Source organism: Athene noctua, chromosome 27 (genome assembly GCF_965140245.1).
Source record: "Athene noctua chromosome 27, bAthNoc1.hap1.1, whole genome shotgun sequence".
Taxonomy (NCBI): Eukaryota; Metazoa; Chordata; class Aves; order Strigiformes; family Strigidae; genus Athene; species Athene noctua.
The window spans coordinates 7,294,632-7,321,885 of NC_134063.1; the positions used below are offsets into that span (position 1 = coordinate 7,294,632).

General features: G+C 65.9%; 1 protein-coding gene across 3 annotated transcripts in view; it reads right to left on the minus strand.

Annotated features, from left to right (window-relative positions):
- LOC141970866 (ephrin-A2) overlaps positions 1-27,254 on the minus strand; it is a 74,785-nt gene that overhangs the window by 19,784 nt on the left and 27,747 nt on the right. Inside the window, exon 1 of one of the 3 annotated variants that reach the window (XM_074927793.1) lies at positions 25,699-25,838. The exons of the other annotated variants lie outside the window; for them this stretch is intronic. Within the exon in view, the coding sequence (XP_074783894.1) occupies positions 25,699-25,823 (125 nt within the window). The 5' untranslated portion in view covers positions 25,824-25,838. Of the gene's footprint in view, positions 1-25,698; positions 25,839-27,254 lie in introns of those variants that run through there. 3 annotated transcript variants of the gene reach the window in all.

Genomic DNA, 27,254 nt, shown 5'->3' on the forward strand with positions numbered 1-27,254 from the left:
CTGGTCCTGGCGCGCCCGCGGTGTCCCCAGCGCCGCAGCCACCGGCCGGTGGCAGGGGCACCGTGTCGGCCTCTCGTCCTGCCCGGTGTCACCTCCCGCAGCGCCGCCGCAGGGGCGGGGGGCGGCCGCTCCTCGGGGCGCCCAGGCTGGAGGGGGATGCTCGGAGAGGCCCCTCGGTCCCCGCCGGGTGACGGCCACCGCCATCCTAATCACTCCAGCCCGGCCATTGTGCCAGCACTCGTGGGCTGGTGGCCAGGGTGGCTACGAAGGGCAGCGGGAAAATCAGCGTCAGCCCCGTGTCCCTGAGCTGAACCAGGCACCGCCCTGGTGCCCCCCGGAGCCGCCTGCAGCCGCAGGAGCTGCCCTTGGGTTCGTCACGAGCCAGGGTCAGGACTTGGTACAGACAGACCGTGACGCCGGCGCGGCAGCCGCTGCCTCCGTGCCTCAGTTTCCCCGTCGCAGGGCCGGCTCACCCCGCATGCCGCAGGCCCAGCAGCATGGGCGACAAACACGGAGAACTTCCCTCGTCCGCTTTGCTTAAGACACACAAATTAATCGGGATAAACACGTACTATTGCATTATTTTGGTCATCAGCCACTTAATTTTCCGGCGGCGTCTCGGTCCCAGGCGGTCGCGGGGCTGGGGGGCAGCGGGGCGCCCCAGTGACTCTTTAACCTTCCAACACTTTAATTCGCAGGAAATTTCACGCGAGCGGCGGGAGCGATTTCTGAAGCGCGTTTGCCGGCGAGCGCGGCCGCGGTAATTTGATCGGCGGGAGCCGGGAGAGCGTCGGCCTCGCAATCACCGCGAAAACGCCGACGAGGTGGAAATCGGCCGCCTGACGCGCCACCGGCAGCCCCGCGGGACGCCGCGCCCGGCGCTCGGAGGGGGACGCGGGGACGCGGCTCTGAAGGACGGACACGGCGGGCACAACCGCGGCGCGGGGCAGGGACCTGCCTGCTCGCCCCCCAGCCCCCTTCCCGGCTGCTGCCTGCCCCTGCCTGCCCCGTGCCCCCCCAGTGTGCCCCGGGGACGCCGGGCGGGATCCAGACCCGCGGTGACCCCCAATCAAAAGGACAACGCGGGACTTTTCCCCCGGCCCTGACGGTGACGGGCTGCAGCGCCAGCGGAGCTGTAATTTATCACGCCAGCCCCTGACAGCTCCCTTTGACGGGGTCCCCGGGGGGCCGAGCGATGCCTTTTGTCTGCCCAACAATTAATTATTTCCCAGCTAATGATGAACTCCGACTTGCAAAGCAGGTAGCTGCTGTGTGCAGGAATGAGAGCCCGTCCCTCCGCCCCTCGCCCTCACCCCGCTGCGCCCCCTCCCCACTGCGGGACCCCAACCACAGCGGGCTGGGGCTAAAGCTTTGCAACACCCCCCCCCCCATCTCGCCACCCTTCCCACGGCCACAATGTCCCCCAAAAAGGGGCACCCTGAAAGCAGCGAGGGGGAAGGTGCCAGCTCGGAGGCGCCCAGGCCACGTGCCGGGGTGTCGTGGTCGGGGGGGCCGGGGGCGCAGGATGGAGCCGCTGGGGCGGTGCCGGCGGGCGGGGGCTGCGCTGCGGCAGCAGATGTTGGCTGCGCCGGCCCAGAGCACTCCTAAGTGCCGGGCGCCGCGACCGCAGCCCCGCAGCGCTCCGGCGATGGCGGGTCCGTGGTAATGGAGAAAATCCGTTCGGGTTCACTCGCTGCTCCCCCACGGGCTCTCATTACACCCCAGGGGCCCGCGGGGCACGACGGGGCCCTGGCACGGCCACGCTGCAGGCCCAGATCCCACCTCTGCCGCTCGGCAAAGGCTCTGGCGGGATGCGGGGAGGGACGCTGGGAGGGATGCAGGCGGGGATGCAGGGAAGGACACAGGCAGGGATGCAGGCAGGGATGCAGGCAGGGACACGTGCACGAGGGCTTCAGCCCCGAGCTTGCGGCTGCAGGTGGTGAGAGCAACACCAGCATCCCGCTGGGCACAGCCCCGCGAGGGACGGGCAGCGGCAAAGTCTGGGGGTGCAGCGGGGACCCAGCCCCGGCGCAGCGGCACGGGCAGCACAGGCAGGGCAGCGGGTGCAGGCAGGGCAGCGCAGGCAGGGCAGCGGGCGCAGGCAGGGCAGCAGGTGCAGGCAGGGCAGCGGGCACAGGCAGGGCAGCGCAGGCAGGGCAGCGCAGGCAGGGCAGCGCAGGCAGGGCAGCAGGCGCAGACAGGGCAGTGCAGGCAGGGCAGCGGGCACAGGCAGGGCAGCGGGCGCAGGCAGGGCAGTGCAGGCAGGGCAGCAGGCACAGGCAGGGCAGCAGGCGCAGGCAGGGCAGTGCAGGCAGGGCAGCAGGCACAGGCAGGGCAGCGCAGGCAGGGCAGCAGGTGCAGGCAGGGCAGCGCAGGCAGGGTAGCGGGCGCAGGCAAGCGCAGGGACCCCCAGAGCTGCCGGCGGCGGGGAGGCGTCCTCAGGCCAGCCCCCCGCAACGGCAAAAGCGACAGAGCCGTGAAAAGAAGTAAAATAATTATCGGGAGCTCCCAGCTCGGCCTCCCCGCCCGGTGCTTTCTGTTTAAGGCTAGTTAATAGCTAGTGTTCTCTGGTTAGGCCTGAATGACATTTCCAGAGTTATAATAACTGAGCTATTACTCGCCGTATTGATGCATTCCCCCTGCCGGCAGCCGGCTCATCCCGCGCCGCGCCGCCCGGCCGCCGAAAGCTCCTTTAGTCAATAGCACTTCTATTTTTCATTACTCCCTGGAAATGTGGCTCTTGGAAGCTCATCCGTCATTCAATTACGCCCTGGTTCAGTCCTATCATACACGTGTCATAAAGTTCCTCAGATCTGAACTGCTGTTAATTTTCTGCGCCATCCCAAGGGGATGCCCAGGACGTGCCTGGAAAGCAACCAGGCAGCCGAGGGCATGCCGGGTACGGGCGCACCGGGGAGCGGGGGCTGCGGCAGCGCCACCGGGCGCGGGGGGCTCGGGCTCCGCTGGCCGCGGGGCTCGGACGCTGCCCCCTCCCCGCGCGGCGGCGGCGGGACCGGCAGCACACGACCTTGGCAGCGCAGGCAATTTATTCCTCCGGCTGGTTTATTCGTTTATCAGGTGTTGGTTTAACAGGGTGAGCTCCCCCCCTTCCCCTTTAATCCTATCGGCATCTGTGTTCAGCACGTCCGTACACAGAATAATCACCTGCCTGGCAGATTTGTCACTTCACCAGATGTAATCGGGAAACTTTTTTCTTTTTTTTTTTTTTTACTGAAACCCTCCTTATTTTCTGTTTCTTAGAAGCTGCAGTTCCCGGGCAGAGGCGGCTGTCGCAGGCGGTACCTGCTCGGGGTCATCCCTCCCTAACCCCCGGGTTTGCTTTGTTCCGCTTCGCTCTCCAGCCGCGTTTTGGCCGACGGAAGCGGGGAGGGTGGCGGGGCAGCGGCGCGGAGGCTGGATGTCACATGCTGTCACAAACCCGCGAGCCGGGGACAGAAGGAGCAGGCTGAAGCTGGGGGGTGCCGGGTCTGGGGGATGCCGGACTGAGGGGACGCCGGGGGTAGGGGGTCTCGGCCCAGACAACCCGCAGGTCCCCCCCGGGCGAGCTGCCGCCGAAGGGACGGGCACTGGGATGCGACAGGCACTGGGATGCGACGGCTCAGGGAGGCGGGAGGCGCCGCGCCAGCGCGGCAGAGGCTGCTCAGGCGGGGAGGAACCGCAGGCAGCCCTGCCCGACGCGTCCCCGCGCGGACGACAAGGACCTGCGGGTCCTTCACAGGCTGAAAAACACTCCAGCCCTGAGAGGTCAGGTCGGTCCTGCTCCCCTCCACAACCCCCCGGGCATCGCTCCTCCTGCTGCCCCGCGCTCCCGCACCCTGCGGCGCCCGTGGCCGTCTCCCCGCCGGGGCTGCCCGCGCTCCCCCGACCCTGAGGCCGAGGTGGGGGGTCCCACCCAGCCCCCGGTCACCGCCTGGGTGGCCTCGTCCCCGCCGCTCTGCCTCGCGTGCCTCCCAGCAGACGGACAACGCCTTCGCCAGCGTCCTGCTCCCCGGTCCCCGCCGGCCTCCCACCGGCTCTTTCCCCAGGCCGGGACGGACGCGCCCGGGCGTCACCCGTCAGCTCCCGGCACACCCACCCCGAGCCTCCGGCCACGCGCCTTCCCGGCCCCTTCCCGCTCCTCGGGACCACTCCGGCCACGCCAGCGGCCTCCACACGTGCTTTATAAACATCCACTCTCGGCCAGGAGGGTGCTGCTGCCGTGCAGGCCGACCCCGGCCACGGGGCTGCCAGAGGGCTCCCACGGCCCCCGGGACGTCACCAGCCCCTCGGTCCCGCCGGAGAGAGCCGCTATCCCGGCTGCTGCTCTGGGAAACGGGTGCAGGGGTCTGCGCGTGCTCGGGGAGAGACGCGGGCGCTCGGCAGCTCCCGAAGCATCGGGGTGCCGCAAGGGCTGGGTGGGCACCTCCTCCCAGGGCGGCATCTCCCCCGCTCCCCTTCCAGCTCCCCACCCAGACTCCCGCTTCGCTCTGGGCCACGGCTAATGACCGGCCTAATTGATCTCTGGCGAGGCTCTGCTCCTCGCAGCGAGATCGATGCTGGACCCCGCTCAAGGCTCGGCGAGAGCCGTCCCTGCCTGCCCAGGCGGGCAGCACCGCCCCTCGCCCGCAGGGAAGCGCCCATCGATCGGGGCAAGGATCGATCGGGTGAAGAAGAGGATGGAGGGGAGGGCGGCCACCCCCGCCGAGGGGACTGGGGGGAGCTCTCAGCGGCTCTAACCCCGGCCGTGCCCGGGACAGGGGTGACCCTCCCGTCTCCCCGATCCTCCCCCTGCTCCTCCTGCGCAGGGACGCGCTTGTTCCACTGCCAAGGGCAAGTGGCACGGCCGGCGCCGGCGGCACGAGCCCGCGACCCACACACAGCAACAGCCGCGCCCGGCCGGGTTTGCCCATCGCGGCTCCATCGCCCGACGTCAAAAATCCCACGTGCAACCCCCGTGCGTTGCTGGAGCGAAATGACGGTCCCGGCACAGCCCCTCCGGGCTCCACGGCCCGGCCAGAACGGACGGGAGGGCACCGACACCTCCACCCCACAGCTCCTCTCCAGCACGGCCCGGCCCTGCCAGCGGGTTTTACCGACTGTTTTACCGACTCACCGGACGAGGGGCACCAGGAGCTGCCCCTGAGCCTGTTGGCACCCCGGCGGGTCGCGGCCGGAGGGTGTGGGGAAGCTCCCGCTCGCTGTCTTGGGCGCTGGGTGATGGCGGGGCGCAGGCAGCAGCGAGGGGGGCTCCTCCCCGGCACCTCCGCCACCCCGCGAGGCTGGGGGGAGCAGGGGCCCGGCCCCCTGGGCAGGGGAGGGGGCAAGCACCCATAGCAGGGGGGCCAGCGGTCACGGAGCCGAGCCCGGGGGAGGTGACGGGGCCAACAGAACCACACTTCGCCTGGCTCTTCCCCCCCTTACTCCATCCCCTTGTGCTCCCTCGGCCAAATTTGACCTAATTCGGCGAGATCGGCCGGGGTCTCAACTTCTCAGGGCACAGCGGCCCCCCCGCCCCTCCCCGCTCCTTTCTCTGGGGTTTAAGCCTTTTCGCTTTGTCCATTCACTCCAAGACTAATCAGATTAAAGCCTTGCCCAGGGTGCTCCCCCCGCTTCACCCCCCCCGTCCCCTGGCGAGTTTTGGCAGCCAAGGCCGGGGCATCGCCAAGCCAGGGGCTGGGGGAGGCACCGGGCTGCCGAGGTGCCCCCGGGGAAGGGCACAGGGTGGGGGGGATGAAGGCAGCGGGGCAGCAGCAGCTCTCCCTGCCACAGCCATCCTGCTCTTGGGGGAATCCCTCCCCTTCTCAGCCATGCTTCATGTTTCAAGTCAGGCTAAAGAAACATCTCAGAACTGAACAAATTAAAAAAAAAATGAAGGGTATTTTTTATTTTTCCTCTCTTTTCACCCAGGAGCTGCATGTGCCAGCACTGCTCTGTGCCAGCCGCCCTTCGTCAGCATCCCAGGGAGGAGGAGTGTGATGGGTCCTGCCCACGGGCCGGGATGGATGAAGCCGGGACCCCAGAGCCCCCCCGGACGCACACAAGTGCTGCCCCAACTCCCAGGGACTGGCCCTGTCCCCCGGGACCCCCCAGCCCACCGGTGGCACCACGCCGGGGTCTTGCTCCTCAGCCGGAGTCTTGCTCCTCGGCAGCTTTGGAAAGGGAGTAATTCCCCACCAGAAACTTTGAGGCCCCATCCCACTCGCCTCCCCACGTGCTCCAGCCCCCAAATCACCAAAGTCCCCCCTGCCTAAACCTTAAAAATTGATTCCAATTCCCTTCGGCCCAGCTCCGCACACAAATGCATTCGACACGGGCACTCTCCCCCGGCCAGGATTGTATGCAAAGGCAGTTAGGGGTCAATGAATAATTCATACTCCGCTGTCTTTCAGAATTATACTGTGGAAAAATAAATCTGAGACTATATAAAAAAAAAAAAAAAAAGAAAAAAAAAAAAGAGAAAGAAAAAAGAGGCTGGGGGGCGCAGGGAGGCGACTCTCGCCCCTTCGCCCCCTTGGCCAAACTCAGGCGCGGGGATGAAAGCGTCGGCGCGTCGGCAGCTCCTCTTCCATTGAGCAACTCGACATTCAGGTCTGTGCGGAAACCACCTCAAATCCTTCCTGTGCTTTGTTCCGCTGCCTTTTCACCCGGGGCTTACGGGGCTGGGGAGGGGGCGGCGGGCGGGGGGGCAGAGAGGGCTGGGGGGGCCCTTTGAAGAAACCCGCTCATCCGTTCGGCTGGTTGAGTTCAAGGGGCAGCGTGCTGGGGCGAGCAGGGGGGGGCTGCCCTGGCTGGGGGGCTGCTGTGCCCCTGCCCCGGCCCCCCCCCACCCCACAGCACCCCGCCAGCGCCACCTCTGCCTCCTGCGAGCGCAGGGAGAAAGGGGGGAGGCTCTGCCCCCCCTCCTGGAGGGGTCCCGCAGGCCTGGGCTGGGTTTCGGGGTGCCCAGAGCACCCAGCCCAGCGCCCGGCGCTGCACCAGCTGTGCCCATCGGCCGCATCCCCCCTCCCCTGGGCTGGGGGGGGGGGGCCACGTGTTCACTGCACGATGTGCTAACGGGGAGGAAAAGAAGCGGGAGTCACTTTAATTTGGCTATTTAAAAATAAAGAAATAACGCAGGCTTTGAAAGCCCGGAGGGGTCCCAGCGGAGAGACCTCCATCTCCCCCTTCAAAGGCCGCCTCTGCTTTCTTCCCCCCGTTAGCAGCACACAAAGGTGCACGAGCACTTTCGTCTCTGTGGAAAGACCTTTTTAATTGGTTCCAGGCAGAAGGTTAAAATCTCTCCCCTTCCCTGCGCGCTTTTCTAAGAGGGGAAAGGGGGGGAAAAAAAAAAAAAAAAAAAAAAAAAGAGGCAGAGAGGAGGAGGAGGCAGAGAGGAGGGTTTGTATCACGGCAAGGCAGCTCTGCCCGGCGTGGGGTGGCCAAGCTGGGGGGCACCCCCGGGGCCAACATCCCTCCCAGGGGGTCCAGGGTGGCCGAGGGTGACGGGGATCCCCGGCAAGAGCAGAGATGGCTGCGGGGCTGTGCCGGGGGCACCGGGGGGGCTGTGCCGGGCTCCGGAGCAAGGGATGCTCACGGGGAGGAGGGAGATGCTCGGTGAGAGGATGCTCAGCACGAGGACACCGGGTGCTCCCGCGGGAACGCAGGTTTCGAGGGTTTCTGCAGGGATTCCCAAAAAGAGCGGGCAGAGACGTGCTGAGGAGGAGGCTGGGCAGAGCGGGAGGGTGCAGGGGGGGCTGCTCCAGCCTGCCCAGGTCTCCCGGGGCTGTGGAGCACCCCTGGCACGTCCCCACGCCCCCCAATCCCCAGCGAGGAGCGCGGTGGCCCCACGACGCCGTCCCCGAGCCCCGTGCGTGGCACCCCAGCCCCTCGCCCGTGCCCACCCCGCCGCAGCCGCCATCCTCCCGGCATTTGGGTTTCCTTTCACGGAAGGGGGAGCTGAGAAAAACGCATCAATTATTGAGCCGGGGCGCCGCGAGCCCGACGCGTCCCCCTTGCTAATGCCGCTCAGGTAGAGCCGCGCGGAGCCGCAGTCAGACACCTCCTAACACGATTAGCTGCAGGGCTCTTCCAGCGCGCTTCAAGGTCAATTTTTTCTGAGGCTGACAAAAGGCGCGGGCGGGCAGCGGCTCCCCCCGCCACGGCCCGGGACAGGGCAGCAGGACGCTGGGGATGGGCCCTGAGTGATGCCACCCGGCCAAGGGAACCTGCGGGGCAGGACGGTGGCGGTCCCGGAGGGATGGGGACACAGCGGGGGTCCCAGAGGGCTGGGGACACGGTGGGGGCTCCCGGCCATGGGAGGGGGACCCGGTGTGTCCCCCCGCAGCGGGCCCGGCCCGGGCAGCTGCACACGCGGCAGCAATTGGATCCAGATGTTTCCCCCAGCAGCCGGAAACCGCTTCCCCCCATCCGGAAAGCGCTCGGCAGCCCCCTCCACCCCCCCAAACTTGGGAGGGGAGGGGCAGCGCGGGCGAGTCCTCCCGGCACCGAATCACCCCGGTGCGGCGGAGGGACGGGGCAGCTCGGCCGGGCACGGGCCATGGCCGTGGGGCTCCTGCGCCCCAGGTTTGGGGACCCACGGTGGGGGGGGGGACGCCCCGCTGAGGTCACACACCCACCCCCCCAGCGGCCACTCATCACCCGCATGGGCCTCCCGCCCCAAACCAGCCCGGCCTGGTGCGCGGTGAAGGGGGGGGCTGCTGCGGCAGGCGGGGAGGACACGGTGGCCCCCCCCCCACCGCCCACCCCCTTCGAGTGAAGGGAAAAGGGGGGACGGGCACCCCAGGCCGCCGAGGGCTCGCAGCCCGTGGGGTGGGGGGCCAGGACGAAGCCCCCGCGGAGGCTGAGCCACCTCCCTGCCCCGCAGCCACCCCTGCAGACGTGGCGTCACCCCAGGGGCAATGCTGCGCCCCCCCCCGGCTGGGTGCCCCCCTGCCCTCCCAAAAAAAAAACCCAAACCTCAGTCTGGGAGGACCCAGCTCCAGCGTCCAGGCATGAGCGGACTGGGAAAGGGCTGGAAAGAGCTGGGAAGGGCTGGTGGCTCCAGCTACGGGGCACACGACGCAGGTCACCACCAAAGCCACCCGGAGAGGCTTCCTGAGGGCCACCACGAGGCGGGGGTCCCTGTGCGCCCCCCCCCAGGTCACAACCCGCTGTGAGGAGGGTGCCCAGGGCCGCGTGTCCCCGCACAGGACAGGGCCGTGGCTTTCTGGCCCCTCCAACCTCAGAGCTGAGCGAGGAAAACCACAGGAAAACCTCAAAAACCCATTTGAAGAGCCAGAACCCAAATTCACCCACTCTCACGTTATTTAAAGCCCATCGCAGCTTCCAAGTCCTGCAATGATGCAAGAATCTCAATTACCATTAGAAGAACGCGTTCCTGCTCTTCGCATTACGGAGAAAAGCCTGAAAACCAACCCCTGGGGATTAAACAACTCTAGAAAGAAGAAAAATAAAAAAAGTCGTGTAATTTATATTACTTAAAACCTGGCAGTTGGCAAACCAGTCCCTCACTGGAGGGAACTGGGGCCGATCACACCTCGCGGAAGGCAGGAGAGCAGCGTCCGGCCCCGCGGAGGCAGCGGCACCCCCCGCGCCCGCCCCGCTCCGACGGCAGGATCCGGCTTTAAATGGGTTTTTAAACACCTCTGAGCTCGTGGGATGCCGCAGGCTGCAGGAGGACAGCGCCGTTATTTTTATCGTTGAATTAGTTCCTGTTTAATTGCCGGGATGTTATTAGCGCGCGGGGCAGGGTCCGGGCAGCGGGGACGCTGCCGTCAGTCTGTCCTGCCTCAAACCCCCCGGACGCCGCGGGGGAGCGGGGTTTGAGACCCAGCACGTGCCTCTCCCCGCGCCTTTTGGTGACAACCGGGGACAGGAGCCATCGAGCAGCGCCGGAGCCTCCGGGCTCGGCCTCTCCCGCCTCCTCCCGCGGCTCCGTTCAGCAGCACCCGGGAGCACGGGGGGGCTTCGCTCGGTCCTCCCTCCTCCTCCTCCTCCTCCTCTGCAGGTCCCAGTCCCCTCCAGTGCTCTGCAACTGGGGACACTCCCGCCATCAACGATCCTCCATCGCACCCCAACAACCCATCCCGCCCTCGCACAACCCCCCTCCTACAGCCCCTCGCAGAAGTGCCGCGTCTCCAACACGGCCAAAGCCCCATTTGGTGCCAGCGCCGCGGTGGGGCCCCCCCGGCCGTGGGGGGCCTGGAGCACGCTCAGCCCTCGCCTCGGCTGCTCCATGTGGGAAACCTCCCACCAGTGACGGGCCAGAGACACTCGACACCTCCCAGCACCGGGGCTGAGCCGACCCCGGGTTTAACACCAAAGCGCCCCCGGGGACGGTCCTGCCATCGCGGGGACCCCCCCGCCGCCGCCGTCCCCGCCGCGGAGCAGGAGGGAGGCAGGAGAGCACGGCGGAGCCGAGCCGCTGCTGAGAAATCATCTCGGAGGAAACAAAACCTGCCAGTCAGCGATCTGACTAATGGCATACGGGAATTAAGATACCAGAAATGCCGTCCCGCGCCTGCCAGCAGCTCCCAGGCCGCTGCGCTCCCAACAACTTGTTTCCACGGGGAGCGCCGGGTGCGTGCCTGTGCGGCGCTGGCGGCGTGTGCTCGGCGCTTGGGCTCACACCTCTCCCTGCACGGCGTCCCCGACCCTCCCGGGAGCGACCCCCCCACAGCACGGCGTCCCCGACCCCCGGGACAGAGCCACCCCCCAGCCAGTCCCCGCAGCCCCCAGGACACCGGACGGGATGGGAGCGGGGAGGTGGGATTTGTGGGGGGCAGCTCCCCACAGTGCCGGGGGGGGGGACAGGAGCATCCGAGCAGGTCGAGCCCGCTGGGGGTGAGGGATGCCAGAGGTGCCCGAGCAGGCTGGGCAGGGCCGAGCGGCGTCACCGGGAGGTGACGGTGGCACAGTCCCAACCCGTGAACGGCTTCCTGCAGGGAACGGAGCAGCACCAGGCCCGGGCAGACACGGCGGGGAGCGGGGGCGCAGGGCTGCACCCCAAGCCCCGGGACAGCCCCGGGGGGGTGGCCACCGCCGAGGGCACCGACCCCGGGGCCTCCTGCCCAGCCCCGCTCCGCTCCCGATACCAGCGGCCTCCCAGTTCAGCACTGGGGAGACGACGCCTGCGGAGATCGGCGCCGTCCCCGGGCAGATTTGCTGTATAGGGTCATGGAGGAAGGTACCAGCGCGGAGATATTTAAGTGGCGTTTTACCATCGGAAAAAATTAGAGTCACAATATTAATTAATCCTCAAAGCACTTTACGAACATTAACTAATTAAGCCTCCCAACCCCTCTGCGAGGTGGGAAAGGTATCATTGTCCTCGTTTTACAGCTGCAGAAAATGAAGCTCACAGAGGTGACGTAACTCACCCAAGGTCACTGCGAGCTGGGCGAAGGTGGGAAAAGAACCCCAAAATCTGTCCTGCGCACCCCTTGTCCCGTCCTGCTGTCCCTGAGCGGGACCCAGCTGTGCTGGGCACCAGGCAGCACCCCAATTCCCCTGCAGCCGGCCCTGAGCGGGTCCCAGCACCCCGGGTCCCACAGTGAGCGGGAGATGGGACCCGCCACAGCCCCCCCAGCCCGCACCCACCACGACGGGCAGAGCCCCCCGAGATGGGCAGAGCCCCCCGAGACGCAGCCCCAGGGGAAAACCTGGTGCAGGGGGGTTAAAACAGAAAACGCCGAGGGGTTTCATCGAGAGCACAAACGGACCCTGCGCGGTTTAAAAGCGATTAGAGGCCCCGGCTGGGTTATCAACCGGTGTCTCAATCACGCAGCATCGATCCAGATAATAGCCGGCAATTGTTCAGATACAATATCATAAAGTCACTTTAACTACAGCCATAAAGCTTCCCCCGCCTGCGGCACTGCCGGGCGCCCCCCGCGCCGCACCGGGGCTCGCACGGGCCGGGGGCGACGGGCGGCGAAGCCTCGGCCCCACCGGGGCCGCCAGCGTGCGAGGGAGCGGCCGTCCCCGGGGCCACCGACCTTCGCAGGGACGAGGCCACGCAGCGAGGTCCCCCCACCCCGCCGGGGATCGCCCCCCGCTCCCGGGAAGCGGCGGCACACGGCGCCGGGGTCAGGGGAGCTCAAACGCAGCCGCTGAGATTCACCGTTCCAAGTTTTAATCCGCGGGATTTACGGGGGTTGGAAGAAAACGCGCGGTGACGGCTCCAGCCCCCCCGTACGGCAGCTCTGAACCCCCCCTGCTCCCCTGGTTTGGTCCCCAACAAACACGGGGCTCCCGACGGGGCGGTGCCGGGACCCAGCTCCTCTGCCCCCCGCAGCACCCCAGGGCTCCCCACCGCCAGCCCCCAACCCCAGGGCGGCCGCGGTCCCGGCCCCGGCTCCGCTCTCCAGCCAGAGGCCGGGGCGGGGGGGGGGTTTGGTCACCGGCAGCCCCCGGGGACGCCGCCAGCAGCCCCTGCCCGCGCCGGAGAACACCACTGCCTCGCCCGCCGCTTCCCACTGCTTAATGAGCACAAAATATTTCCATGTTGCCAATTACTTGGTTCGTTTGTGTTGCTGCAGGCAGCACTGGCGCAGGGAAAATCCCCTCGGAGCTGCCCCGGCCCCCGGGAGAGCCCCGGCAGGGTCCCCGTCCTCACGGCGCACCCCCAGCACCCCCCGGCCCCCCGAGCCGTGGCCGTGAGCAGCCGGTAGCGGCTTTCCCACGTCCCCAGCGTGACACCGGCGCGGCTGCGGCGGGAAAGCGAGACCTTCCCGGGACCCAAACCGGCCTTCGAGGGACGCGGCGAAGTCCCCCCGTCTGCACGGGCCGCAGCCCCGGCTCTGCCCCACTCGGGCTCCTCGGGCGTCCCCCACGTCCTCGGGGGCCGGGGCTGCCGCCCCCCCGGGGGCACAGACCCCCGTTTCCAGCCGTTGGACCGGGCTGAGGCCTGAACACAAAGGGCGGTTAAACCGGCCAAGACGCCCGTTTTGCCCCTCGGAGGCTGGGGGGGCCGCTCGCTCTGGGGGTGCCAACGCTCCCTAAGCACCACAGCAGGATCCGGCCCCACCAGCCCCTGTACGGGGGGCGAGAGCGGGTCCACCCACCCAGGGCACCCACCGGCACCTCACGCGGCTCCGGCCCTTGGGGTGACACCAGGCCCAGCTCAGCTCAGCGGGGCTGCTGGACCCGCATCCCCCCCCCAGGCCTCAGAACCCCCCTTTTCCTCTTATCCCCCAAGTTTCACCAGATTGACGCCAGCAGGAGATGGTTTGGGGTGCGCCCTGCTGCCGTGCCAGCGCGGAGGAAGCCCCGCCGAGGTGTGCGGGTCCCCGCGGGGACCGATCCCGCCGCCGTGGCAGCCCCGGCAGCGCCGCCCGGGCAGGATTTACAGCCGGGCGAGACCTCTCCCCTCCACCGATCGCTGCCGCAACACCGTCATTATAAAAACATTAAACCAGGTCGGTCCCCGGGAACAGCGCTGCTCGCGCTGCAGCTACACCTGCGCCCATAAATCCTCCCTCTACAAGGCAGCCCGCGTGGGGTGATTTATAAGGTGAAACAAATATTACAATGTTTAAGGAAAAAAAAAAAAAACACAACAAACCCCCATCCAGCTGAGCTCTGCTCCCGCTGGGGACCGGGCTGCTGGGACGGGAAGTTCCCAGGTCCGGCCACGGAGCAGGAGGACAAGGCTGAGCAGCGGGGCACGGCGCTGGGAGGGCGATGTCCTTCGCAATCTCTCCGTGCACTCTGCAGATATTAATTGCTTAATTTAGCCTCTGGCAGCGATCCTCACCTTAAGAGCAGAGAAACTGAGGCGGGGAGGGGGAAGCCATTTGTCTCCGTGTAACGAGCTGGAAACCGGATCCAGAACTCACACCCCAGCTCGCTGTCTTAATGACGAGAGTATCCCTCCAACTTACCCAAAAGCTTTCTATTTTAAAAGACAGCATTATGATTTATTATTATTAATCAGCTTTGAAATGTTTTCTGGAGTCTAGATTCCTGCTGCCGTACACCCACGCCGGGCCCCCGGCACCCCCCGCTGCCGCCCAGCCCCGCTGGCGCTTCCCATCCCAACGCCGGCGCGAGCGGGGGGAAGGAGCCGAGGCAGAAAGCGAACACGCAGGGACGGCGGCGGGGCTGAGCCCGCCGGGTCCCACCGGGTGGGTGCCTGGAGCCCAGAGCCACCGGCCCCGAGAGGCGGCAGGGCCAGGGACCGCGGGCCGGGAACGCCGGGAGCCGGGCCGAGGTGAGGGTGATTCGTGGCGATGAACGCGGCCGGGTGCCGCCTCCGGAGCAGAGGGTGCCCCCTGCTCCCATCCCTCGCTTTAGACTTTAATTCCACCTCGTGGGGCCGCGCGCCCGCCCGGCTCAGCCACACCAAGACGTGCCAGCGCGAGGCAGCCCAGCGGAGCCAAAAGCCGTTTCCATTCCGGGCGGCGGTTTGGAGTCCCTGCTGGAAACCAAACTGGGAGCACCATTTTCACCGGCGCTGGCGGTTGGAGCTGGTGCCAGGATCGCCGCGTGCTGGTGCCGTGTCCAGCAGCGGTTGTACGACGGCAACGCGGTGCCGGTGGCAGCGGGACAGCCCCCCCGCCCCCCGGGGACGTGGCACGGTGCAGCCTGGCAGGACCCCGGCTCCCTCCCAAGTCCTGCGGCGCTGCCGGAGCCGGGGGGGCCGGGGGGCAGCGGGTCGTCCCACCCACCCTGCACAAAGGGTCTCGGGAAACCCAAGGAGAGAGTTGGGAGGATTTCCACGCCCCGGAGCACGAGGCTGCCCCAGAGACACGAACCTTTCAGGGTTCAGGACAACAATCATTTCCCCGGGTGAAGGATTGGAGAGCCCACCCCGCCCTCACCGCTCCCCCAAACCCCCCGGCACCCACACTGGGAGGGGACGGGGGACCCTGCGGGCGGGGAGTTCACCCACCGGCGGGAGAGCGGCCGGGCAAAGCGGCACCACGGAGGGAAGGAAACGCAGTGAGAGGTTTTGTGCAGATTTTTAAAATGGTGGAAAGACACGAGGAAGAGGAGCTGGGATGAAAACCAAAGGAAAAGCTGCGGGGAGAGGCGGCACCTCCCCTCTGCCTGCGTGGGCCCAGCGCCCCACAGGGCACGCAGCCACTCGGGGGCCCTGCGACGTTTCTGCCCCCCACCAAAAAGCCCAGCAGGGAGATTACCCCCCCCCCAAACCCCCCAGCTGGGCTGCTCCCCCAAACACAGAGCCCCTCTCCCCTGCCACCAGCCCCGGCTTTCCGGGGGGGACAAATAAACCCAGGCTGACCCACGGGAGACGCCCACCCCAAAGGCAGCAGCTCCCGGTTTGGGTGACCCCGGGAGGGCAGCGAGGGGCCGACCGCAGCCCCCCAAGAGGCTCCGTTGGGATTTGATGCCCCAACGCTCAGCACCCAGCTGGATCCAGGAGGGCTCAACCCCCCCAGCTCCCAGTTCTCCAGCAGAACAAAGGGAAATTTCGGAGAACACCCAAGTACCGGACACCGGGTGGGAAACCCTCGGGGAGAGCGTCTCTGCCCCTCCAGCCCCGCGGCCGTGCCGGGGGTTGGTCCGGGCTCTGTAAAAAGCCCCTTCCCAAGGGCCGGCGCACGGGCTGGGGCAGCTCAGGGTCTGGCAAAGCGTCTCAGTAAAAATAAAATTTGCAGCAGAATTGCAAGAGGAGGCGTCGGATAGCAAAGCACTGGAGAACGTTTGTGCGAAGGGAAACGGGAATTCAGGCTGGAAGGCCCGAGGATAGGAAAAGCTGAAAGGCCTGGAGCAGGGGGGGAGACGAGGCCGATAAATGCTCCCTTTTACTTGAGGGCAAGGGGAAAACAACCACCATTTAGCAAACGTCTGCGCGTCCTTTTAACACACCTGCCGTTCCTCCTAACCCTGACAGAAAAGCGCCCAGCCCCGAAGCGGGGCCCTTCCACCGCGCGAAGCCCCGGCTGCAGCCACGACCCCACCCAGCCCAGACGGGGGGGTCGGACCGACGGACACGGCCACCAGCCCCCCCAGCACCGCTCCGTGGCCCGAAGGGCTTTGGGGCTGCACCAGCATCCACCCGCCTGGCAGAGGCCGGGTACCCCCGGCGCCCCCCCGCCCTCCCGGGGGGCTCTGCCCCGCGTTTTTCCACTCAATTTCCTTCCCGAGTCAGCAGGAGATAAATCCCTCTGCCGAGGCAGCGGCCGGAACGGCAAAGCCAGCGGTGCCAAGTTTAATAAGCAACCCTGATCAAGAAACCAGATAATAATTGGGATTATCGAGCTGGCTGGGAAAGAGCTTCCCCGGCTCCCGATGGCCCCCAGCAGCCGCGGGGGCTGCTCCTGACCACCCCTGCACCGGGTGGCAACGACATCCACGGGCCACCAGCAAGGCTGGGAGGGCCAGGACACTGCCAGGGAGTGGCATCAGCTGATTTATAATTAAAAAAAAAAAAAACAAACACAAAAAAACAACAAACAACCTGCCCAATAAAACCCTTTTTGGATGTAACCCACGCAGTCGGTACCTGCAGCAGAAGGGACCCGGCCCCCCGCCCTCCCCTGTGTCCCACGGGAGGGAGCACCCGGGGACCCCAACTCCCCCCCCGGCTCTGCAAGCGCATCCCAGCTCGGGGGGGGGGGAGCTGGGGGTGCCCTCGCCGTCCCAGCACCGCGGCTGCTGAAAGCTCAGCCGCCAAAATAATCCCGTCGCGGTTGGATTTTGTGCAGGGCGCGAGGTCCGGGGGCTTTTTTTCTCAGTGGAAACAGGATTGGAAAAAGGAAGAATTGGGATTTTTCGAGTTCTCTACAGGGTCAGGCTTGGCTGATTTTATTTTACTGCAAATATAAATAGAGCTTTTTAAAAATAAATAAAAAAAAAAAATCAAGCCAGTCTAAATAAAAACCCACTAGAAGACACAGTAAGAAATCCTGCTGGAGGACAGGCAGAAATATCTGTAGTCGGGCTGAGTGCTCAGAAATATTTGTATTTGCTGTCTAAACACTTTATCTGTTTCCTAGCACATGGGAGAGTTTTGCTCTCCGTGTAATGCTAAAAAATAAACCGATACAAATAATTTCTCCTCTTCTGCGGGGGAAAAAAAAAAAAAAAATCCTACAAAACTTGGTTGCAGACACATCAGGGGAAACAGCAAATATCTCCACTGAAATTAGGCTGAACGCCACGCTAATCAAATCGATGGAGGAGACAATTTGGATGCAGCCAGAGCAGGAACAGGCTGGGGGATCCAACAGGTCTTTCCCACCTCCAGTCGTTACAAACCCCCTTTGCAATTTATTTGCCTTTTTGCCAAAGCTGGTGGCCCTGGGGAACGGAGCCAGGGGAGATTTACGTTCTGTACAAAAGATCTGAAATTACAGAGTTTAATTCTTGGGGGCATTTCAGGGTTGTGTGGGTAAGGAGCTTAAATAAAAGCACAATCCGGTATGGAAATTAAAAAAAAAAAAGTATCGAGGGATGGTTTTAAACTCCACGGATGCTGGTGACGCTCCCGCAGCGCGGGGGGACCCCGGTCCAGCCCCGCGCCGGCGTCTGGGGGCACCGGCTGCAGGGACCGACCCGCGTGTGCGCGGACGTGGCGGCTGCAGGGAAGGAAAAAAGGAAAATCCCCCCAACGCAAAGCAGAGCGGGGGGATGCCAAGAAAAGCAGAAATTTGGCAGCTCAGGCAGAGCTCGCGTGCCGAGGGAGCCCACGGCCGCATCCCGCGGGATCCCACCGCGGCCCCTCCGGCTCGTGGCCGCCCCTCGCTGCTCCTCTGCTCCAGCAGCCGGGTCTTGGAGAGCAAATGTGGGAAGGGAGGAAAATTTGAAAGGGGGAGGAAGAAAAAAAAAAAAAAAGAAAAAAACAAGGCTTAACCCCAGTTTCTCTCTGCATTCCTCTCCCTCCATTAACGACCTGGAGGAAAACGTCAGATGGATGCGAGCGGGGCTGGCAAACGGGAGCGCGGGGCTCGCCGGCCCCAGCACCGATTGGCTTCACCGGAGGCCCCGCGCCGCCGGCGCCGCTCCGAGGATTCAAATCACACCGGGGACCGACACGGCAGAGCGCCGCGGGCCCACCGCCAGCACCAGCCTCGCTGGGCGGGCGAGTCACGAGCAAACTGGGCAAACTGGGCAGCCGGGGGCACTGCTGGGCTGTGTGGGAGCTGGGGAGCCCCAGCCGGGCCCCGAAGCCTCTCTGGCCCAGGACCCCCACCCCAGCACCGGCTGCCCAGCCCGGTCCCCACCACGGCACCACGTGGGGGGGCCGCACCGGTGCCCCCCCGTCCCCCCCCCAAGCCAGCCCCTCGCCCAGGGCCCAACCTGCCCCGCGTGGCAGCCCAGGAGGGCTGGGGGGACTGGGGGGGAACCCCAAAGCCCCCTCCGGCACAGGCCGGGGCTCGAGCCCAGCGTCTCGGGTGCCTTTGCACTTCCAGCAGCCCAGGCCCCCCCTCTGGCGGGGTCGGACCCCTCGCTGCCCCGGCTGCTCCCCAACGGCTCAAGGGAAGGGGAAGTCGTTCCCCATCCGCGTTTTTACTCCAGGGAGTAAATTTTCTTCCTTTGTTTTATTTTTCCCCACTGCCATTGCTTTCACCCGTTGCATCTCCCTTGAAGTTTGGGATCCTCCCACCGCCGGCGCGGGGTACAAAGCCCAGCTCAATCAGAGGGGGGCGGCGGGGCAGGGGGGAGGCGGGGGCTTTCCCAGCCCCTCTGGAGAAGGATCTCCCCCCCCCCCCCCCCCATCACCTCTGCGGCATCACCACCCGGCACACGCAGGAGCTGCCGCAGCCTCGTGCCCGCGGTGCCGCTCCAGCCCCTCCATCCCGAGGGACGCGCACGGCTGCCGGCATCCAGCGAGCCCAGACCAAAGTCCTGCTCCTCCCCGCGGGGGGCGAGGACCCCCCAGCCCCGCTCCCTCCGGCCAAGGCTCTCAAGCCACGTGAGGGCCGAGGGCTCAGGGCAGCCTCTCGCCGAGGGGCGGGATAAGGTCGGGGGGAGACGGGCAAAGCGGAGCAGGATTTGTCCCGCCGAGGGCGCACACAGGCAGGGGACAAGCGCAGAGGAACCCCAGTTTAAGCGCCTTTTACCAAACAAAGGGCGTGCCCTGAGGGTCACACACGTCCTGGCAGGGGGGTGTCACACCGGAGAGACGCTGGGAACCCGCTCCCGGGCTCTGCGCCCAGCCCCAGCCCAGCCCCGCCGGGTGTCGCGTCTCCCCGGGAGTCACCAGCTTTGGGGCCCAACACGGGACTTTGGGCAAAGCCATTCCCCGGCCGCTCCTTGGGACGAAGGCCCGGGCCGGCGGCGCCACGGCTCGCGCCTCGGCCGAGCGAGGACGCCCCGACTTCGCGCCGTCGCTGCGGCGGAGCCAAACCCAACCGGTGGCACCGGGAGGGCCCGGAGACGCGGTTCCTCCCACCACCCAGCGCCTTCGCCCGCCCCAACAGCCGCCCACCCCGCAGCCTCCACTACTGCTCGGCTTTTGAGTAAGGAGCCTCATTAAGAGGTAATTAGCTCTCGAACAATGGGAAGCTATTTAGCAGCCCAGCCACAGCAGCATCAACAAGCAAAGGGGGAGAGGAGGGAGGAGAAATAAATAAATAACAACACTCTGACCGCCCAGGAACAAGCTGGGACCGTGTGGGGTGGCAGCACCCTGCCCGCAGGGCGCCACGGCACGAGCCAAAGGGGCTCCCTCCCGGCTCCCCGCTCCCACAGCCTCGTGTCCCCCCCCCAGATTTCGTGCTGGGGGTGAAACAGCCCCGGGGCATCGCAGGGGCTGGACAAGCCCCAACAGCCCCACGGGTGCTGCCACCCCGACAGGCTCCCACCAGCCCGGCGGCGTGGTGGGGACGGCAGCGGGGGAGAAGCGTTTGCCAGGCCGCTGGCAAAGAGTCTGCGCCCACACCAGCACCGCCCGCACGCCATTGAAACACGAGCGCTGGTTTTGGGGTGTCTCCGGCTTCGCAGATGCCTCCTGAATTCATCTGGCAAAGACCAACACTCCGGTGGCGGCCGCCGGCTCGTCTCAGGCTCCGGAGGCCGGTGGTGGCGCTTTCCCCCGCGCTCACGGAGGCAAAACCGGGGTCGGTCTTGGTTTGGTGACGATGCTCAAAGCGGAGGAAAATGGCCGGACTTTGGGCAGGAGCATGTCGGGCTCAGATGGGTCGTGGCAGAGGGGGGGAAGAAAAATTTCAACTGCTCTTAGTGGCTGAAGGTAACAACGCCAAGATCCGCCGCCTTCCGCAAATCCCACTCAATCCAACGAGGCAGGGCAAGAGCTCTGCCCCGAGCGGGGAAAAACATCCAGGGTGAAAACGAAGCCTCTAAAATCATGATTAATACCTAACACAAAAGAACCGAAATTTTCACCATCAGGAACAAGGAGCTATTTAAAGAACAATTGCTGCAATTTCACAGACAACCCGAGAGCTGAACCCTGTCGGCCGCGCGCAGGTGGGGGCAGAGATCGCCGCAGCCCCCGGCACGGCCGCGGCCAGACGGACGGACAGCTGGGCGAGATCCCACCCGGACCCCGAGCCGCGTTCAGAGACACGTAAAAACACACCTATTGCTCCCCCCCAGGTAGAGGCCACACGCGGGGGGAAAGGCAGGGGTGGGGACAGGCCGGGGGGACCCCTGCCCACGCGCAGGGGGTGTCGGCGCGTTCGGCCTCTCGGCGGTCGGCGTGTGCGAGGTGTGGACACGTGTGCGCGCACACACACGTATGCACGAAAGGGTGGTTTTAAAGCTTTTTAGTGCTCTCCCTCCCCCTAAGCCTCCGCACCGGCCTCACCCCCCGCCCTCCTCGTGCCTCCCCGCACCGGGACAGGCCGGGGGACGCTGGGGGTGCCGGGGAGCGGCCGCCCCGCCGGCAGCCCCGCGCACCCCCAGCCCGTCCTCGCATTAGGATGCGGAGCATGGCCAGCATTTGGATACCAAATGTGCGACCAGCAGGGAATGTAATTGCGGTCCCTCGAAAGGGACAGGCAGAGAGACAGAGATGGGCAGAGAGAGAAAATCCTGTCAGAGACGCTGGACCTGTTTGTATCTGCTCTCCATTAACCGCGCTCGCCGCAGACCTGGGCTGGTGAAGAATAGCTAACACGGCTTAACGGGCTGGAAAAGAGGGGTGGGAAGGGCTGCAAATGATCTTGGCACAAAGGGAAAACGAAACAGATGAAAACTAAAAGAGCAGTAATTGCGCAGGATGCGGCCAAGCGCCGGCACCCCCAGTCGCCCCAACCCCGCTCCGGCACCCCGAGCCCGGCGAGGGCGCTCGGCCCGCGGCCACCACCCAGGGCCCGGAGTGAAAATTCACGTTAAAATCACCCGAGGAGGGGAACGGGGGGGGTGTTTCTTGCCGAGGCCGGCGCAGCGATGCCTGTGGGAGCGGGGAGGGGGGGGAACCCGGGGTTGGAGCCGACCCCAAAGGTCCCGGCCTGGGCAGCCCCGGCCAGAGCTGGGACACGGCGGGTTTGGGGACCGGCCCCGTGGCAGAGCTGGCACCAAACCCGGCCCAGCACGGAGGCGCGGGTGGGCACGGCCAGCGCCGTGCACACTCCCCCCAGCACCAAATTCCCCTGGAAAAGGACAGACATGTGTCACCCTCGCTCCCTCGAAGGACGGCCGGCACACGGCTGTCCCGGCCACAGCCCCCCGTGACCCACGGGCGGGCAAGTTCCCTCGGGCTGGGGCAGTTACCGGGGCTCGGCCCCGGCCCCCCTCGCCGTGCACCGAGCTCCCGGACAAAGCACCAGGCAGCAACCGGCGGGCGCCGGGGCTGCGGCTCTGGCAGACGGCGAGGCAGGAGAAAAGGGGCCCAAAAGCGACGGGCTGGGGAGCACCATCCAGACCTTCACCCCAAGTCCACCCCCCCTGCGGCACGGACCCCTCGCCCGCTCCCGAAGGACAGGGCACACAAAAGGACCCCCCAAAGGTGCCGCTCTGCCGGCACCGCTGTCCCCGAGCGTCACCCGGGCTCCCACCAGCCGCGAGACATCCCCCAGCGAGGAACCATTGCTCCGGCTTCCCGACGGCGGGATTGGGGAGTGCAGGGGAGCAGAACAGAAACCCCAGCTGTGCTCACAAAACCAAAAAAAAAAAAATTTCAGAAAATAAGCCTTCCAAGGCAGAGAAATGACCTCACAGTTAAATATAGGCCATGGGTAGAATCTAGACCATTTACAGCATTTGTATCTGCACTGTAAACAGAGAGAGGAAAATACCTAATACTTTGCACATTTCCCCCTCCGCGGATGCGAGCGCACGGCAGCGGAGTCGGGAATTGCATTTGGCTGCAGGAAAACTGTCATTCTGGAACGACTGTCACCTGCCCATTACGCGGCTGTAGGTAGAGCGGGGCACAAAAACAAATCTTAAATCCTCCGCCCTTCCTTGGCCTTCGAGAGGTTTCCAGGCGCAGCCCCGAGGCCGCAGGTCGGGGGGGGGGGGGTCCTGGCACCGGGGACCCTCCGCGGACAGCCCGCTCCTGCCCGCGGAGCTTTTCCCCCCGTATTGTGGGGGTTTCCCAGAGCCCCGATTTTTGGCCGCCCGACGCGCCGCGACGTACCCGAGACGTTCACCCTAAACGCCGCTGCAGCGCGGGGGCCGTGCGAGCCGGGGGGGGCGAAGCTGGAGACCCCGGCCCGCCCGGGCGGTGCCGTCCCGCGGGTGGATGCTGCGGGACACCCGGCTCGGCCCGCGGCGCGGCCCGCCGCTACAAACCCACCCGAGGGACCCGCGGGCGAGCGGCTCCCGCAGCATCGGCCACGCCGGCTGGCAAACACCGAGTGACCCCGCGCAGGGACGGGCCCTGCCCCGCCGGACCCCCGCCCAGCTCCCGCGTCCCGGCCGCAGGAGCATCGCCCCGGGCACGGGGCACCGGCACCGCGACCAGCCCCGGGCAGAGAGACCCGCGTCAGCGCGTCCGCACGCGCCACGGAGCGAAACCCACAGTTGTACAGGGGGGTCGAAACCCTGCGTTAGTGTAGCAAGATACGTTCTTCCTCCTTCGGTTATTTCCAGGAAAACCCAAGAGTTACATCCAGCAAAACCCGTGCGATCTTTTCCAAACGCCGGCTTACAGAATCATTTTTGGAAAAAAAAATAAATAAACCTGTAAATCCACAGCAAGTGGCTAAAGATCTCCACAGAACAGGCAAACTGCAGCATCCTGAGATGCCACTTATTTTTAATTTAGACCCAATTATGAAATATAGAATTATTCTAATCTGAGCAAATCATATTGACCGTAAGATTTATTATCGTCTTTTATAAAATATAGATTGCAATATAAACCTGAAGAAAAATATTTATCGCCAGATCGGGTCTGTGGGTTCAAACAAGCACCGGGCATTTTAACCTTTTTATTTTTTTTTACCTTTTTTTTTTTTTTTAATGCCTTTTGATTTCCTCCTTATTAAATGAGATGGTGGGGGGGGAAAAAAAAGGAGAACAAGGGACCAGAAAAAGCATATATACGTTGTTCTTCATTTTTAAGGACGAGACAGTCTTCTAGCAACTCCAGAGAAACAAAATAAAAAACACCGCTGGGTTCAAAAAGGAAACAAGCAGAAAACTCAACCACAATTTCTGCATTTGCATCGTCTAATAAATTGCCTTGAATTCCGAGACCTGAACGCAGAGGCGGGGAACGCGGAGCCGTCGCCCGATTGCGACACGGGGCGCTCCCACGTTGGGGAAATTTGGGTCATCCCGGAGCCCGGCGCTGCGGACGTGCCTGCTCAGACCCACCAGCCATTGTCTGCTCTTCCCTCCTACCCCTTCGCACTTCCCTCGCCCTATTTTGTCTTCCCCCCTCGAAAATATTTTCCCTGCCAACCTTAGACGCATGAAAAATAAATAGATACACGTAATAACGAACCACCACCTATTTTCGAGGGTGAATTCCCGGTGTCACCCATCCGGCGCCTACGAGAGGGCGACGGGGACGCGGGCGGCTCACGGGGCCGAGCCGAAGCCACCCCTGACGCCAGGTCCCGGGACGGTGTCACCCAGGGACTGGCCCAGGGGCCACTTTTGGCTCCGGCAGCGCCGCAGGGACCCTTGGGTGCTCGATCCGAGCCGCAGGCACCGGGCGATGCCGCCCTCGCCTCCAGCGGCCGGGATGGCGGAGTTCGACCGGGGGGGGCCCTCGCACATGTTCGGCATTTGGGAGAACAAAAGAAAAAAGCCCAAAATGTGGGAGCTGGGGAGGACCAGGAACTGTAACCAAAAACTTTGCAATGGGCAAAAAAAAAATAAAAATTTCCCTGCCTCTTACAATCCCCCACAAAAATGTGAGGGAGGTAATAAAATCCATATGCACCGCAGGCGGCCCGGCGAAGGCACCGCCGCGCACAAAGGGACGGGCTCGCCCCAATTTTGGGGCTGCCTGAGGCTGGGGGCCACGACACCCGGTCGGACCCCCCCGAGAGGACGCACGGACAGACGGACGCCGACCGGGGCCCCGCGCGCATCCCGCCGAAACGCCGCCGGGAACTTTATTAAACTGCGACGGCGTCCCCGGGCCCCGGCCTGGTGCCACCGAGGGTCCCCTCCCCGCGCTGCCGTGGCCAGGGCCTCGGTACCGGCCGGGGGGCGCAGGGCCCGGCCGCGCACCCCGCGGGGGACAAAGAATCACCCGTTTCACCCAGAACGGCCCAAACCCGGCGGCACCGGGCGCAGAGACACCCCCCGGCAGAAGGGGCCCGAGCGTCGCCACCCTCGGCGGGGGGCGGCCGCCTTAACTCTGCTTAACTGTGGGGGGGGGAATGTTGTTTCGCTGGCAGGTTTTTTAATTTTATTTTTTTTTTGCCCACCCTCATCCTTTCCGGGAGTCCCCACAAACGGGCCCGTTCAAAACCCTGTGGTTTGCATCCGAGGGGACGAAGGGGGGTGTGGGGGGTCCTGGTGGTCCCAACCACCTGAGCCAGGAGCAGAATTCATCCTCACTTCAAACTCTCCAACAGTTCTTGGTTCCTCAAAATTATGAACAAAGAAATACAACAGAAATTAAACACCCACCGCAAAAAAAAAATAAAAATAAAAGGATGCTTAAGGGAAAAAAAAAAAAATTAGAAACAAAAAATTTAAATTCAAAGACAGACCAAGGAAACTAAACCAGCCGGGCTGCGATTTCCTTCCCAAGGCGAACAGAAAACGGGCAGCGGCGGGGCCGCCCCCGGCCCCCCCCGGGCCCGCACCCCGGCCCCGACCAGCCCCTTTCACCCCCAAACCGTCACTGGACGCGCTCCCGCCGCCGCCCTCGGCACCACCCCGCGCCTTTTGCCGTATTTCGGGGTTTTTTTCCCCAGGATCTTCGCCGAGGCGCCCCCGGGAGAGGGACCGGGCCGGGGGGGGGCGTTGGGGGCGGCGAGGGGGAACTTGAACTTCGCTGAAGTTGGGCGCAGAAGGGCCGGGGGGGGGTGGGGGGGTGACGAGCCGCAGCCCCCCCCCCAGCGCCGGGACCCCCCGCCACCCCTCGGGGATGCTCCCGGGGCCGCCCCCCCCCCGGAACCTCGGGAAAACTTTGCGGGGGGGGGTGTTGGGGTGTTAGGGGGGGGAACCGGAGGGGACCCGCGGCCGTTTGGCGGAACAAACCGGGGGGAAGGGGGGGGGGGAGCGGGACCGGATCCGCGCCGGCGGCCGCCTGTCACCGGGCGGCTGCGGGCTCACCGGAGGGGGGGTGGAGGGGGGAGAAGGACTAAAACTTGGGCGCCGGTGCCGCCCCCGCCGCCCCCCCCGCCTCACCTGGGGTTGCTCCGGTTCCAGTAGACAGCGTACCGGTCCGAGACCACCTTCCCGGTCTCGTCGGTCCAGACGCAGACACCGACGAGCGCGGCGAGCAGCGCGGCCGCCTCCCAGCGCGGCGGCATCGTCCCGACCGGCGGCGGCGGCGGCGGCGGCCGCTTCAGCGGGCGGCGGGGCCCAGGGGCCGGCCGGGGGCGGCGGGCGGGCGGCGGGCGGCGGCGGGCGGGCGGCCAGCCCTCACCATCGCCCGCGGCCCCGGGCGCCCGTCAGCGGGGAAAGTTGGGGGCGGCCGCGGCGCGGCGGAGCCCCGGCAGCCGCATCCCGCGCCCGGGCGGCGGGGACCCAACCCCGGTTCCCGCGGACGACCACCGGGATCCTTCACCGCCGCCGCGCCGCCGCCGCCCCCCCGCCGCCGCCGAACTTCGGGCAAGTTCCCCCGAGCCGCCGCCGCCGCCGCCCGGTACCGAACCCCCCCGGTGGTGTCTCCGCACCTGCGGGACGGGGAACGGGCCGGGGCGGGCTCAGCCCCGGGCCCCCGCGCCGGTTCCTCCGCTCCGGGGATACCGGAGAGACAAAGGCCGGGCCGGGGAGGCCGCTGCTCCCTCAGTGCCGCCGCGCCATGCTGCGCCCGCGCCCCCCCGGCCCCGCCCACGCCCCGCCCCTTCCCGGCCCCGCCCCGCCCCGCCCCGCCGCCTCTGACACTTTGTTGCCACCGGCCGCCGCGCGCGCGCCCGGACCCGCTGCCCAGGGCGGGGCCCCGCGCGCCGCCTCGGCCCCGCCCCCGCGGCGGGGGGGAAGGAACCGGGGACCGGGGGGGGCGTCTGCAACGGGGGGGGGGGGCGGGACACCGGCAGGAACCGGGAGGCTCTGGGAAGGGGGGGGGGGCGCACCGGCAGGATTTGGGGGCGTTTGGGAAGGGGGGGGGCCGCTGGTAGGGCTGGAGGGGGGGTGGAATGGCGGGGGGGGGGGCTTTGGGAAGGGGGGGTGATAGCGGCAGGATTGGGGGGGCTCTTGGGAATGGGGGGGGGACACAGCAACGGGACTGGGGGGGGGCTGGGAATGGGGGGAGGGTCACACTGGCAGGGCTGGGGGGGGTTGGGAGGGGGGGGGCACAGCGGCAGGGCTGGGGGGGGTGGGAATGGGGAGGGAGAGTCACACCAGAAGGATTTGGGGGCCTCTGGGAAGGGGGGGGGCGCACTGGCAGGGCTGGGGGGTCTGGAATTAGGGGGGGGTGTCGCAGCGGCAGGGCTGGGGGGGCTTTGCAGAAGGAGGAGGTTGTGCAACGTGGGGTGCAGTGCGGGGGGGGGGGAGTTTGGGGGCGCTTTACCCTGCGGAAGGGCTCAGGGAGGGGTTGGGGTGCCCCGGGGGGGGGCGATTTAGGGAGGGGGGGCGATTTGGGGAGGGGGGGCACGGGCAGCCGGGGGCTCACACCAAAGGGGCCGGGGAGGGACCCTGCAGGGCCCGAGGGGACGGACGGAGGGACAGGACACCCCGGGAGGAGGTGGGGGGGGGCCCAGGAGGCGGGGGGGCCCCTCCCACCCAGCACAGCACGGACA